Source organism: Nicotiana sylvestris, chromosome 9, assembly GCF_000393655.2.
Source record: "Nicotiana sylvestris chromosome 9, ASM39365v2, whole genome shotgun sequence".
NCBI lineage: Eukaryota > Viridiplantae > Streptophyta > Magnoliopsida > Solanales > Solanaceae > Nicotiana > Nicotiana sylvestris.
The window spans coordinates 188,452,406-188,468,714 of NC_091065.1; the positions used below are offsets into that span (position 1 = coordinate 188,452,406).

Sequence of the window (16,309 nt, forward strand, 5' to 3'; positions counted from 1 at the left end):
TGGTGCTTGTGAACAAGTGACAATACTTTTGTTCGTACTTTGTATATGTACTAAAAGTTCATTAAATAAATATAAATAATTACTGTTAAACATAGTAAATCAAATAAGATTTTATAGAATTATGAACACGAATTCATAGAATTCAAATCTTGAATCCGCGTTAATATAAATGTTGTTGGTTTCTATAAATATGGGGAGACTCTTCACTCAAGTATTAGTAAATTCTTATTATCTTTCCTCTCTTACCACATAACTTTAGTTTAGTACATCCATGGCTCATCCATTTAGAGTTGTTGATCCCATTCTCATCCTCTCTCTTCTACTTTTATTCTTCAACTCTGGTATCTTTCCTTTTCTCTACTATTTTCATTTCCTTTTATTTGGGTATTTTTCTTTAATATTTGTTGTGTTGTCCTCTTTTTTTCTCGTTAGAGGCTTGAAAATATCTTAGGAACTTAAAATTTTAGACGTTGATCTCTCGAACCAGAGGCAAACAACTACGCCTCAATCCCAACTTGGATCAAGTTATACAAATTTTCACTGCTTGTGTCGCTCTATTTAAGCTCATAATTTTAGCCAAAACATTTAGGAATTATTTGTTTTCTTTTTCATGTTTTAATTCACTTTTATATATCTTTCTTGTAAAAAAATTTAAAAAAATTAATGTTTTAATGACTTCAAGCTAGCTAGTTAGTTACTAGTTAGTGTCCAAATTGTTTAATTCTTTCATTTTTTTTAATATTTCATTTTCTTTTCTTGCCCTCTCTGTTTTGTGATAATACAATAACACCAACTTTAAGTTTTTCATTTCCAGGAAAAAAAAAAAAAAAAGAGAAACACTGAATCTATTGAATTGTTAATAATTGTGTTCTTTTAACTACAGGTGGAATCCTAAACCCTACAAATGCACAAGCACCAGGACAGGTTAAATTAAACTTCTTGACTCAAATATAAGATTTACAAATTTTCTTGATTTTATTTTCTGAGAAAAAAAGGAGAAGAATATTAAAATATTTAAAATAATTTTATAGGGATCTTGGTGCATTGCAAGACCCTCAACTTCTGATGAGGAACTTCAAAGGAATATTCATTATATCTGCAATGAACAAGGAATTGACTGCTCTTTAATTAATGATGGTGGCTCTTGTTTTAACCCTAATACTTATATGAATCATGCATCAGTGGCTATGAATATTTATTATCAGAATTTCGGGAGAAATTATTGGAATTGTGACTTTGGCAACACTGCTGTTATTGTTGTTACTGACCCAAGTAAGTATATTCTTAGTTCTATGATAAATTATACTCGGCTTCTTTTTATGTGATTCTATTTTCTTTTTAACCTATTCCAAAAAGAGTATAGCTCCTTATTTTTTATAAATTTAGAAACAATTTAAGTTAAGCTTTCCATTGTATTTTTAATGATAATTTTTTTTATAGTCACACAAATTTTATAATATGCTTAAGTTACAATTTTTAAAAGTCGTATACTCACGCATGCATTGTTATGGTATATTTCAAACGACAAGTTTAAAAAAATCTTTATTTTTATTAAACTCCTTGCTCAATCAAAAACTTGTTGCTAGATCGAATCATGTAAATTGAAATGGAGGGGTAAGAATCATTATAGAATTACTTTTCGATTTTTTTGGATTTGATTGAGTTATAAAATATTTAAATGTTTTCTTATCCTCTTTTGCCAGGCTATGATAATTGCAAATTTGAATTTAGTCAGTAGAGATGTTGAAGCTGAAGCAGCGTGGAATATTTTGCATGATGTAATCTGAAGAAACAATCGGTCAATGTACCGTTCAGCTTGTTCGAATGGTTGTTACCTATTGTATTATACTGTATTGTTACATTAAATATAATATTAATTTTGATTATTACTTATATTTTATTGTATCATATCGTTAAACCCGTCATTACGTAACGATGTAAAGAGTCACTTTATGTAACGATTAATTTGTTGTGGCCGCGTTGTTACCTTATTTTTCCCTATCATCTTGCCCTTCTTTATTTTTTAAATAGTTATATTTTATACTTTACCCAATTTTTTTATATAATAATTGTATGTCGTATCCTATGTTTCTTTGTAATATTGCAACTTTATTCTTCCTCGTGCATGACATCATAAAACATCGACAAACAATACAATTCATCCAAATATTATATTCATCAAAACAATACAGTACAAGATAATACTTCAATACGATACACTATGGAATAATAAGTACAACCATCCAAACAAGAAGTTAAGATTTAATTAATAGTATAACATTCGATCGAGATCGAGAGAGCACATGAAAATACTTAGATGAAGAAGAAAATAAGACGACGTAGAAGAAATAAATATTACTAGTCTTTTTGCCTATTGTACTTTTTCTTTTTAAGTGTGTCTTTCATTTCTTTAGTCTTTTTTCTTATTGTACAATTTTTCTTTAATCAATCAATGAAACTGACAGACGAGATTCCAAGCAATTAGAAATATTATGATCTTAAAAGTTGACTGAAAATAAGAGAACTAATTTCCTCATTTCAATGAGAGGTTAAGTTTATAATAAACTATAGAGTTTTCCAAGATTTTGGATCAAATGCAGAAGACATCGAAAACGAGAAAATAAAAGAGAAACAAATTGTGGATCATTCTGAAGTCTGAACTATTAAACGACTTATTTACTCCACGGGCAATGTAGGAAAAAATAATATTGATTTCTGGTTCGAAATAAGTAATTTTTTGGTTGTTTTCACACAGATTAGGACATCCACATTTTAACATTAATTAGCAATGAAATTGACCATATTAATCTTTACTATCTCTTCACATAAACACTCCTAACACATACTCCAACACTATTTACTCCATAAGCAATGTAGAAAAAAAAATAATTAATTCATTCTTGAAATCTGAAAAAATTACTTATTTTAGATCACAAAAAAAAAAGCCAAAAAATTATTTATTGTGAACCGAAAAAAGTAATAATCAAGCCCGGAGAGAAGTGAAAAGCAAGAAATGTGTAAATTAGTCGCACGTTATACGAGTGAATTTGCTCACAAACGAAACTTGATATTTAAGTAAAAAGGTAAAAAAGAATTTCCATTTAAATTTTTTGGTGAGTTATATTGTTAAAATTGGTTAAGTGTTCGATCTTCTTCAGTTTGTGCTCTCGTTTCTCTCTTTAAACCAGAGGCAAATCTAGAATTTTTGGTACATGGATGCACTATTAAAAAAAAAAAAGAATTGTATTAAATGGAAATTAATACATCTTCCTCTTGGTGAACAACTCAATCTTCAACTAATTGCACCATTAAACCTTCTTGGAGCATGAATACCAATAATTAACTACATAAAATTTTATAAATATGTACATAAAATATTTAATTTTACTGAGAAATCACGAGTTCACGTGCCCCATATATTCTCCCCAAGTCCGCCCCTGCTTTAAACCGATCATCTCGCTGCTTCTTTATTTTCCCCTTTATTAAGAAAATATTGTGAATAATAAAATTTGGACCATTTTGTATGGTTCAAGGGCATACTTGAGTTTTTTCCTTGTAAAGAATGTTCATGTGTTATAAGAACTTAGAAAAATGGATATATGATCACAACTATTAATGGATAATAAATTTGAACCATTTCGCTAAGTTCATGGTAAAATTTGGACCTTTTTCCTTTTAATTTAATTGCATATATGTCAGCTTTCACACCAAATTGTCCCTGAACTTTTTTTTTTTTAAGCAAAAGATAATATTATATTACTAACAGAAACATTACAAAGTTCTTACATAGTTCCTTAGGATATTTTCATTGCCAAATTTGGCTAGTTTTTCTCAAACAGTAGTAGCAACAAGTTTCGACCTAATACTATAGCCATACTTATTCTTTAGCAATTGAGGTTCAGCAAAACAAGGTGGACGTGCATGGTGAACACATTTTGAAACTTTGAAATTTTTCACTGCTTCCTTCGCCAAGAGGTGGGCTATCACATTTCCTTCCTTGAAGTTATGCCTCAGGATTGGGTGCTTCAACTGGTGCATTAACAACCTGCATTCAAAAATTAGATTGTAAAAGTTAGGGTTATTTTCATTAAGCAATGATATGGCATCCGTTGAGCCTGTCTCTATTTCGATATTAGGAAGATCAAGTTGTCGAGCAATCTTTAATCCTTCATGCAGAGCCATTAGTTCACAATGCATGACTGATGATGCATAGGTTGATCTGCAATACCCAAAAATCCAATCGCCATTTTTGTTCCTGAAAACCCCACCCAGGCCAGCTTCCAGAGTAGATTTGGAGAAAGCTCCATCAATATTCAGCTTGATTATATTTTGGGGAGGTTTGTTCCATCTGATCTCAATTAAAATCCTGCTCTCCTTGAAGGGATTCTTTTCTGTGAAGAAATTGTATTCCCAGGCTTGTTGAAGAATATCCATGTGATAGACCTTATTGCTAAGGTTATTTATATTATTGTTGTTTCTATTTTTCAGATATTCCAAATGGCAAAGGGGAGAATGGTCCTCCAGTTATTTGAATAAAAGCTTTTCTGAATAAAAATTTCTTTCAGTCTCAATAACCAGTGGGTGCCTTCTTTTAATTGCAAATTTGGGATGTCTAATTTCGCCCAGAATGGTTGAGTGATAGGGCAGTCTATGAAGATATGTTCAACACTTTCAACGTTATTTCTAAAAATGGTGCAAACCTTATCGATGTTCATACCAATGTGGGATAAGAAAGCTCTGCAAGGGATATGATTATGCATGCATTTTCAGAAGAAGAATTTGATTTTCTTTGGGCATTGTAGATCCCAAATTCACGCAAAATCTAACTTAAGAGGGGTAAAAGCGTTTATGAGAGTGTAGCATGTTTGGCGCTGGATTTTGGGATTTTTGGCTCCAAACGAAATTCAGGATAACTACTATATATATATGAGAAAAATGACTGGAAAAACTACATTGCAAAGTGAAGCAAAATTTCTGAACAAGTATGTATCATTCCACCTACTCTATGTTTGAATAAGATTCAATAGATTATAATTTGCCACAATCATATATCGAATTACTAATTTATTAATTATTTGTGGCATAGACATTGAGATGCCTTTATTTTGTCTCATATGATTAATTTAGACGAGAATAAGTCAATTATAAGATTTTGAAACAGAAACTCTCTAATTTACTATGTATATTTAAAGTTTTTAATTTACTGTATATATTTATGATTTTCCGTGTATGTATTTTTACAGTTGGTGTGTGACATACAACTAGTGAAGCATGTGTGTATTGAAGAGGAAATATTAGGGATTATGTAGTCATCTATTTTGTGTATATATCTTGGCATTTTCTGTCTGGTTTTGAGGGAAGAGCGGATGGATTGTGGAAATGTGGTATTAAAGCATTGTTTGTCAAATCATGCTTCTTGGTGGCCCTTAGGAATTTGTTTGATCGGATAATGGCACTTTAAATTCAGATGAATCGAATTTTAAGGTGAATATTTGTAGGGTAATTTATATTGTTGTTGAAACCAGTAAATATTTCTTCACTAGGCTCAATATTTGTCAGACACAAAGCTTCTTTTAACTCTGCCGCATGTATAAGTTTTTGAAAACATAGTTTATGTGCCTTCAAATTTAATTTTTTTTGCATAAACAGATCTTTTTGGTAGGTTATACTAATTACTTAAATCGGCTAGTGATGCTTCAATAGTTCAATAAATATTAGGAGAAGAAGACAGTAAACTCTTATTGGGAAATGATGTGCATCAAGATTGATGATTTATGTTCTTTTTGAATTTTCCTTTAGTTATTTCTAACTTTTGGTTTATTAAACTAATAGATATTACATCTAATGAATATACTAAAATTATATAGTATTTTTGGTAGAATTCTACAAATCAATGGCACCAGGCGGACGTGTCTCTAGACAAACCACAATTACAGGTGCTTCTACTCAAGCAAGCCGATCATCTGGTCCATCAAAGAGTAATAATTCTACTCCTAATATAGGTAATACGTACCTTTTATTATATTGACTAGGAGTGTATCTATTAGTTATTGTTTGTTCTCTTTTTTTTTCTGATGCTTAGTGCTTATTGTTGTCAGTATACTCCTATTTTTTGTTGTTTATTCTTATGGGTCTTTTTTTTTTTGGCTTGTTCTGTGCATTCCATGTGGTTTTTCTATATGCAGCAACTATATCCTGCACTTTCTAATTCAGACTTTTGGTAGTACTTATTTAACCGAAACCTTTAATGTAAAATTGAAGCAATTTCTTATGCTTGGGTCAATTCCATTCCAATTTGAAGGTATATTCGGGATTTTTATTTCTGTAGAAGTCATTATCTGATAAATTACATTGCACCCATTCTTTCTTATTGGTTTTAGTAGATACTAAGGGTAGCCAAGAACTGCACACCTACTGCAAAATTATTCTTGAGTTTATCTTAATAAAACAAATGGATTATATTTAAAAGAGGGAATGTAAACAAAGTTTCTGATTGTCGCCCAATAAGAAGTTGCAATAAATTCTTACTTTCCTAGACTGGAAAGAGCTATCTTTATATTCCAGCATCTAGGATTCTTTTGTGTTTAAGTTGGAACCAAATATATTAACATTTGAAACATTCATTAATGTTAAACTTGTAACAATAGAGTTTTAATTTGTAGCATAGCAATTAATTACTATATATATACATGGTTACCATTTAAATTTTAGCAAGTATTTTGAATTGATTTTTACTTTTTAAAATCAGATGATTCAACTAGAACCAGGAAAGGTCGTGGAAGGACAATGAGAAAAGGTCTTGAGAAAATGAAGAAGTCTATGAGAAGAAAGATGGTTATAGACATCCCAGTTGGTAAAGGAAGACCAGATGAGGCAATTCCATCAGCAAAACTATTAAATGAATTAGGAATTATTGCTCGCAACTTTCTTTCGCTTCCAAACAAGTGGAAAGAACTCACAAGAGAGGATAAGGATGCAACATTAATTAGATGCCATGTAAGGATTCTTTTTTTCTTTTTTTGTGATAGATAATTAGCGTCACTTAAACCATAAGGTTGAGGAGAACTCATGCATCTTGTCAGAACTAGCAAAAATGATGACAGAAACACGAGCATCACAAAGAATACTAATTTTCTTAGTTTTTTTCAAGATCCTATTTCTTCTTTTCAGGTAAGTCACTTGCCTGTTTCTTGAGTTCTCTATTCTTTTGATCTCTATCTTTCCTCTCCCCATTTTTTCTTTTCTCTTGTTGTTGCCATGTAAGGATTCTATATTTTGGTAAATTTTATTACATTGTAAATATGTTAGTTTTTAATCTTTTACGAGCAAAAGAAATTTTGATTGTTTTGTGAGTGTCTTTAAAACTTCTCATTTGCAGGAAAAGTTTGAAATTAACTTGGATGAGCATTACACCAAAGATAATTGTGAGGATATTCTGAAAAATAGAAGCCGACAATGGCGCTACAAATTAAAAAAGCTATTTGAAAGTGCAAACTCTGAGGAAGAGGCTCATAAAATTGAAGTGCCAGAGTTAACCCCGGAAAATTGGAATAGGCTTTGTGACATGTGAGCGAATCCAGAGCATAAGGTAATTTCTATTCATATTTGTCTCGTTGTAATTTTTTCTAGCAACCAACATTCACGATTTATCCAAGAAAAAGGTAATTTAAGTAATTAAGTATACGAACAAACAAAATGTACAAAAGATATTTTCAGCAACATGTTTTTCTTTACTTTGTAGTTACGACATTCAATTCATGGATGATATGGCTTACATTGATATGAGTAGACCTTTCAAAATTTGCATTTACAGAAAGAGTTAGAAAATAAACTTGAAGTAAAAAAAAGAGAAAAAAGGATCCTTTAAATGCAGTTTATTAGCTCTGAACTCAATATTTGCACTGGGATTAATCACTTCTTTAACCACCTGTTTCCATGTTAATGCAGTTTATTAGTGTTTTGATAACATAACTTAGCACTTAAAACTAGACATATAACTTGGTTAAATATTAAACATTTCATGCTCTTAAGTAGTAAATTACTAGAACTTGACTGTTAAGCTCTTATTATGTTTTGATGTAAACTGGAACTTGTAAATGATGTTGAAATCTTGTTAGATCACATTTCCTAATTTACAGCCCCAACATTAGTGCTGATACTCAATAAAACTTACGTTCTCTAAGAAAAAAGAAGTAGAAAACTTGATTCTCATCAGACATTCCATCTACTATACTTTTATATTTGAAGATTAATGTATCCACCGATTTAGTTAATATATGATCTCTTCTCATACGGAAGGCATATCTTCTATGTAAAGCAATTATTTTTATTTTATTTATGTTTGAGTTGTTCGAACTCGGAAAACATTCTGCGTCAGTTCTTCCTCTTCCTTTCTATTTGCTTTTTTTTTTTGCTTGAGTTTTATGATCCCTGCATACATTAGAAAGTCAGATATGTGGGATGAGAATTGCCAAAATGGGAGAAACTTATCATTTGTATAAAAAACAGAGAACCTGCTTAATGTGTAATACTTGACTCTCTGAAACTAACCTTGCCTCATATGTGTGAATATTTTCACAACCAGACACCAAACCTATTCATAAATAAGAAGTTTTAATCTGTTTGTATATGTTATACAGTCATCTAGATATCATGCCCTCCAGTTGCCCATGTAAGAAAGTCGCGCTTCTATTAAAGTCAACAAAGATCTGAATCACTGCTCTTTTTCCTTCTTTGTGTAGGGTGTGGAGGAACATGAAGGAGTAGAGCCAAATAGGATTGAGTTCTACAAAAGCACCCATTACTCGAGTGAAAAAGGATGGTCATCTCCACAGGATGAGACTAACTACGTAAGTAAAATATTTTAGTAACATGTCACATGTATTCATTCTATCTTATAATTAATTTAACTTATATAATATTTTTATGTAGAACAAAAAGAGAATCCGATGACTATTGATGAAATTGTTGATAATGTACTTGGTACAAGGTCAGGATATATTAAAGGCCTTGGTTATGGTCCAAAGCCTAAAACAACTACAACAACAAAAAGGAGGACAACAGAATTAGAGGACTCTCTTAGGAGGGCAAAAGAGGAAGCTGCTACTGCCCAACATGGTTTATAAGAACGTTTGAATGTAGCTGAAACTGAGGTAGCAAATCAGAAGATACAGATACAGACATTAACTTCGGAATTGGGTACTCTAAGGGCACGCCAAGAGGAGATATTAAATCAAATGCAGCATCATTTTATTGGCTCATCACCATCAAGGTTAGAAGTACGACATCTTTAAATGACAAATTCAATTATAATTCTTTTAGCATCTAAGTTCGAATGTTTTTTTTATGATACAGTGAAGATTGAGCTCCACCAGATTATCAACTTTGGGTACACTAAACTTCACACTATTTATTTTTTTGTATCACAATTCAATTATTTGCTTCAAAAATTAAACTCTACGTCTAACAAGAAGTTGTAGTTTATACCAATTATAATTTATTTATACCATGATACCATAAAGTATTAACATAAATCTTAATTTTTTCTATATCTTTTATACAGATATATGAAGGTAACTATTGGATCAAGACTAATTGCAAGTGAAGTGTCATTGCATTCCTCCACTTCTCAGTCCTAGTTTAGGAGTAATATTTAGTATATCTCAATTCTCAGTTAGACTTTTATGTTGGACATATTTACTTTAATTATGTTTCTTTTAATTTAAGGAGCTTTTATTTCAATATAGTTTTAATATTAGTTTTATGATCAGTGGTGAATATTTTTGTTACCTTTGATTGTTTTTATTTTTCTGTTATTACCTTGATTGTTTTATTATGTTATTTCAAATTCTATAACGTCAATCTAAAACAAATACGAATATAAACGTCATCAATATTTGTTATTAGTGACAAAAAAGTTCACTTTTGTATAGTTTTTAGGAATATCACATTTTCGTCATGAAACAAATTAAGTTCGTTATAAATTCACTATATTTAGTGACAAAAATAATTTATGTCCCAAAATGATCCTTTTATTGACTACGAATCAACTTTGTATTTTTTGACAATTGTAATTGTCACTAATTCTGATAACTTATAGTGATAACTTTGTTTTGTCGATAAAAATATTTTTTATAGTGACGAGATGATAGTTTTAACTACCAAATTATAATTGTCACTAATTATATATTTAGGGACGAAATATTTTTTTTATAGATAAAAAAAATTCTTTAGAGACAAAATTACGTTTTTAAACTACGAAACACACACAACTTTAGAGACATTTAACGTCGTCACTAATTAAACTAAATTTTTAGAGACGACTTTTTTCGTCGACATTAATCCACTTTTTAGTGACGAAATCATACTATTAAGTACGATTTTTTTGTACTTTTTATGACAAATAAATCCGTCATAAATATTACGTATTTGGGGACGAAAAAGAATTTTGTATTTAATACTTCATTATTTGGCGACGAAACACAAAGTTGCCTTTATATGTTATTAGTGACGGTGTTTTAGAGACGAAAGATTGACAAAAAAAATTTCGTCACAAAAAATCTTTGGTGACGAAAAGTGAATCATAGGTGACAAAATAATTCATCATTGATAATCAAATTTGTTGTAGTGATTTAAGATAAAGTGTGTGAAGACATGTGTGAAAAAATCATAATTTTTCTGAAAATTTTGAAAAGTGATCAAAATTACTTTTTGATGTTTGAAAAACTTAAATTTTTTTCAAAAAACCTGTAAAATTTCATGAATAAATATATTTTAATTTTTTTTTAAATTTTTTTATGGACAAACAAGGCCTTAGACCATATGAAACTATTTAAAATGGTGATTTTTAAAGAGGCAAATGCTAAAATAAATGGCGTGACCGTAAAATATATGGAACTTGAAGAGTTATTTATGGGTCCAAAGATCTTATCCCTTAGCCGCCGTTTGGCCATAGATTTTGCCAAATTTTTTCCAAATATTCTTGGCAAACAGCTGTTTGTTTATAAATTTTATCCATATTTTAGCAAATTTTCAAATCTCAAAACCCAAATCCCAAAACTAGCTCAAGAGTTATTTTTGACCCAAAATATTACCATTTGGTTTTTTAAAAAAATTTAAAATTACCCTAAACTTTTGTATTTTATAAAAACCCCCACTTTCTGTTATATAAGAAGATGAAAGTAGCAGAAATGAGGATGTTGAGATGAATGTGCGGACACACTAGGCTGGATAAGAGTAGGAATGAACATATCCGGGAGAGGGTGGACGACAAGATGCAGGAAGCGCGACTTAGATGGTTCAGACATGTGCAGAGGAGAAGCCTAGATGCCCCGGTTAGGAGGTGTTAACAGTTGGCTTTGACAGATACTAGAAGAGGTAGAGGGTGGTCTAAGAAGTATTGGGGCGAGGTGATCAGACAGGACATGGCGCAACTCCAGATTTTCGAGGACATGGCTCTTGATATGAAGGTGTGGAGGTCGAGCATTAGGGTTGTAAGTTGAGGAGTAGTCGAGCGGTTTTCCTCTTTGTTCCTGTTTCCCTCTTTGTTCCGGCGAGTATCATAGTGTTTTGTCTAGCACTACTAGCGTTTTATGTTATGTTTCACACTTTGCATAATATTTGTGTTACTGCTTTTTTATTTATTTGTTATCTCTCACGTTGCTGATATTATTTTTTGGGTTTTTGTTATTACAGATCTAGTGTCCATGAGCCGAGGGTCTCCCGGTAACAGCCTCTCTACCCCTCCGGGGTAGGGGTAAGGTTTGCGTACACTGTACCCTCCCCAGACTCCACTGATGAGATTTTACTGGGTCGTTGTTGTTGTTTCTATTATTATGACCCAACTAATCCATATCTACCCACTTTTCCTTTATTAAACTCACACGGCTTTGCCCTTCTCTATAAACAGAAAAAAACCTTCGCCAAAGTTGTGCCAATCTGTGGCAATCAACCGCAAAGATAAAATTTGAAGGTAATTTGCTAAAATATGCTAATGTTTGTATAAATTTTCTTCAGATTTATTTCGCTTGTTTTGTATGAATTTTCTTCAGATTTGTTTCGCTTTATTTTGATGGTTTTTAAAACTTATGGTATAAGTCACATTTTAAGTTTTTTTATAAAAAAAAGTGAAATATGTTTTAAAAAATTATGTCGAAATAGATATTCATCTTCAAACCAAACTTCAACCAAATCAGATTTTTTAAAACAAATTTGAGAATTTATGGTTAAACGCTAGCTTAAAAACGGATTTATGGGCCCACTTATGCTGACCTATTAATTTTGCAAAAAAAGAAAAATATTAGTCAAGTTAATCTAGCGATGTTGTAAGTTGCCCACGGAAAAAGGAGGGAAAAAAAAAAGGAAATAAAGGAATACAGACAGTATGTATTAGTTGTAAAATTTAACATTTTAAACATAGTTTATTTTCTGTAACATTTTAAACATAATTGAGTTATTTTTATTAATTTAGTTTTCTACCTCTTCTCTCCGTCGCGCGCACTCTCTCTCCGCCTGTTAACTCCGCCTTCAATCGTTGCCGGTGAGATTTACCGGCTCTCTCTTTTTTTTCCTCTTTTACTTTGATGTTCTTCGTGTTAGTTTTCTTTTGTTGATCGCTTGACTGACATCTGTCGTTCGCTGTACCCTAAAAGAAAAAAAGTAAATCTGGAGTTTTGATTTTACAGGTTTTAGTTTATCACATTTCTTACTGATTTATATCCATTGATCCAATCAATTGTGTTTTGCCTTGAAATCTGCGAATTCAATCAACGTAAACTCTATTTTTCGAAGTCCTATTGTTTGCTGAAGAAAAACGTAGTTTTTTGGATATACAAATTATTGAACTAGTTTTCCGTTGAAGAACTTCGTGAAAATGAAGATCTCTGATTTGTACTTTGCTAAGGTAATTATAGGTGGACTTTTAACAGAGCATATATTCGAGGTTCACTAAGCTAGCGTGTAGACATAGATTTGGTTGAAACTTGAAAAAATGAGAAGATGAGATGAAAAATGATTTTTGAAAGTAGAAATTGTGTTTGGACATGTATTTTACTTGAAAAGAATTTGAATTTTTGTGGGTAGAAAACTTCAAAAGCTATTTTTGGGATTTGAAGATTTTGTTTTCAAAATTTGCCAAAAAATAGTTAAAATCTATAAACAAATAGATAGTTGAAAATAAATTTTGAAAAAAAACTCCTAAATTGTATAGTCATACGGGAGCTAAGTTTTCATTATGTAGGAGAAAGAAAAAGTACATGCTATATATTTTTCATAATATTGGAGATTTACATAAGCATAGTGATATAAAAGGTAGAGATGCTATTTTTCTCTTTCTTCAATAGAAAGGGGATTTATATATTGGTATATATTTTTCTTGTTGAGCATTTCCTAGAAAGAATTTTATTAATAACGGTGGTGTTCATGCCAGCTTGCACGCACCTCGCACCTCGATTATTCCACTGGTTGCCTGTTACCTCCTACTAATATAGGTATTGGGTAACTCTACCCACCAAGGCTTAGGCAGATGGAAATCAATTAGTATTTTTTGCTTCCACTAGGATTTGAGGCCTCCTCCCACTTCATTGACTACTAAGACACACCCTTACATACTGCTAGAAAGAATTATTGGCTCTCTTTTGGGAGCTGATCGAGAACAGGAATATTGATCTTTCTTTTCTATCACGTAGAACAGTAAAGGTGATATCTACTAGTTGAATTAAGGCTTTGTTGTTGCTATACTATTATTATGTCCAATATTTGCCAAGAGTCCTTTTTAACTTAGAGACTTTAAAGTTAGTGTACAGATAAATGTTAGATTTAGGGAACCTCTAGTTGGAGAGAAGCCTATTATGCTATAATGCAAATTTTCTAATATTGGAGTGAAATGGCCCGAATGGAGCGGAAAGCCCCAGGGATTTGGTCTAGTGGTAAGAGCACACCTTGTGATGTGTGAGTTAGGTGCACGTCACAGTTTCAAACTTTATGGAGAAGGGCAGAGGCTTGGATCCATTATCCACTGAGTTTCAAACCGTGCATGCACTGACCTTCAGGGATATCTCGTTTACCCAAACAAAAGCCAAAATTCAACGGAATGGATTTACATGATTTCGTATAGCCACTTTATCGAGAGAAAAAAATGATTCATATAACTTGTCCCAACTAGTAGGTGAGTTGGTACTAATGCATAGCTGATTGGATGGATTGATTTAAGTAGAAATAGGACTTACCTCTATTGTGCTTGTTTTCTGATAATGTACATATTTTCCTTTGTTTCTATACCGTCTATTGTAGAGATGGATTGGCAAGGACAGAAGCTAGTGGAACAAATGATGCAGATATTTCTGGTGAGCTTTGCTGTGGTAGCATTTGTCACAGGCTATGCGTTGGGCTCGTTTCAGACTATGCTGTTAACATATGCTGGTGGTGTTGTCTTTACTGCCCTTGTCACCATCCCCAACTGGCCCGTCTATAATCGCCATCCTCTCAGTTGGTTGGACCCAAGTGAAGCTGAAAAACATCCCAAACCACTTTCTGCTAACTCCAGTTCTAAGAAGAAGACCACTAAGAAGTAGGTCATTTGACTAACATATTACTTGGCCCTCCTACAGAAATTTATGATGATGTATCAAATACAGTTGGTGGTTTTTTGCCTTTTCGCTATGAACTGAACATTTTCTGCTCTCTGTTAACATTGTCAATACAGAGGATAAAGAAAGACTTAGTTTTACTATATCTGTGCAGCATCTCTTTTATTCTTATATTTTATAGAGTATATCAACAGCCTATTTATCTCATCTGAAAGCAATCAGTCTCTATTGAAACACCACCTGTGTTAGAACTAAAAGTTCTTTAAGTAATCTATTAGAAACTGCGAACATTGATTCCAGCAATGCCATCACGACCATGTCTAGGTAAAGAACAAATATGATAGTGAATTCAAAATATATCCAGCAGGAATTGAGTGAGCTGCTGTCCTTTTGCCAGTAGCTGCAGCAGTATGCTTGATGCCTGGGATGTCTGCGGATATGTTATTCTACTCTTTAACCTTTACTTTTACTGTTTTCTGTTCAAAGAGTAGTCAGATTTTTGATCCGAAAGAAGAGGAAAATAGAGATTTCTGGTACCAGGAACTCTTTTTTTGTTTTTTTGGTAATATGGGGTTTGGGCCTGCATGTGCGCACCTCGGCTAAGTACACGGGGTACCTGCTACCTCTCATCAGCGCAGGTACCGAGTGAACAGGAACTCTTTAGTTGTACATATGGATTACCTAATTCATAGCACATTTGTGCTAGCGGTGTCTGGAACTTGATTATTTCATCTCTTACAACAGAGTCAACAAAGTAAATGCAGCATTATGACCCAAAACGTTCTCAAACTGTATGGATTGCTGACAGTTGCTCATTGAAAATGTAAAATATGTGAAAGCCACATTTGAGAAGTTTTCACAGATGTGCTTCACTGCTTCTAGCCAATGTAGTTGGATGCTGGAGAATAGTTCTCTTCTGATATATCGTATATAGCACAAATGCCTTAATTGGTGTCTCTCTGGGAACTTGCAGTTGCAGTTCTTGATGATTTCACCCAGCAGAATTTACAAATCAAATGTAGCATTCATAGTTGTCTCGTTACTAGGTTCGCAATTAAATGTTTTATATATATTTAATAAACTCCTAATACAAATATAATATTTAAGCGGAAGTGACTGAGTTCGACCGGACCCGTATTCTGCTTTCAAAGCAGGTCTTCGCTCTGCATCACAAAAATCAACGTCTAATCTCACCTAGTTGAGAGCTTTTTCTGTTCTGATTTGTTAGCTCTCAACTTCCTCTCAAACATGCAAGAACGTGTGAATAAGAATATACTCCTTTAACACTTTTGTAGTATAAGATTGAAGGAGAACATCATGTAATTTTCCCTAGGTTCGATCTCAAGATAGGTTGAATTCCTGTGCGTAGTGGGAAACCAAAAAAATAAAAATGTACTTTTTATCGCGAATCTGGATTTGGTCAGCCCTAATACAGGTCTCAGATATCATCGTATTATATTATATATTATATATATATATATATACTATATTATAAGTGTGAAGCCCAAAGTTGAGAATTGAATTACCAAAATAACCTTATAAAGTTGAGTGACTATAATACCCTTCAACATAATATTTTTTCAAATATAATTTTGTATAAAGATGTAAATATACATTCTACGAAAACTAATTAAAAGATAATATTTAATTGAAACAAAGAAAAGTGGGCAACCCTTTAATCTTTATTATTAAAAAGTAACCTCCGATAAATAATTCTCTGCTAA

At 32.0% G+C, this 16,309-nt stretch overlaps 3 protein-coding genes across 3 annotated transcripts; 2 read left to right on the plus strand and 1 right to left on the minus strand.

Moving 5' to 3' along the window:
* Positions 1–259: 259 nt before the first annotated feature.
* LOC104238304 (major pollen allergen Ole e 10-like) lies at positions 260–1,778 on the plus strand. Its single transcript, XM_009792631.1, has 4 exons — positions 260–341; positions 884–924; positions 1,032–1,272; positions 1,704–1,778. Exons 1-4 carry the CDS (start codon positions 272–274, stop codon positions 1,736–1,738), a joined length of 387 nt encoding a protein of 128 aa, XP_009790933.1. The 5' UTR covers positions 260–271; the 3' UTR covers positions 1,739–1,778.
* Positions 1,779–3,831: 2,053 nt separating this feature from the next.
* Positions 3,832–4,434, minus strand: LOC104238303 (uncharacterized). The gene has a single exon (XM_070158422.1). It carries the CDS (start codon positions 4,432–4,434, stop codon positions 3,832–3,834), a length of 603 nt encoding a protein of 200 aa, XP_070014523.1.
* An 8,000-nt stretch (positions 4,435–12,434) lies between these two features.
* LOC104238302 (signal peptidase complex subunit 1-like) lies at positions 12,435–14,728 on the plus strand. The gene is made up of 2 exons (XM_009792628.2): positions 12,435–12,538; positions 14,290–14,728. Exon 2 carries the CDS (start codon positions 14,292–14,294, stop codon positions 14,568–14,570), a length of 279 nt encoding a protein of 92 aa, XP_009790930.1. The 5' UTR covers positions 12,435–12,538; positions 14,290–14,291; the 3' UTR covers positions 14,571–14,728.
* The last annotated feature ends 1,581 nt before the right edge of the window (positions 14,729–16,309 follow it).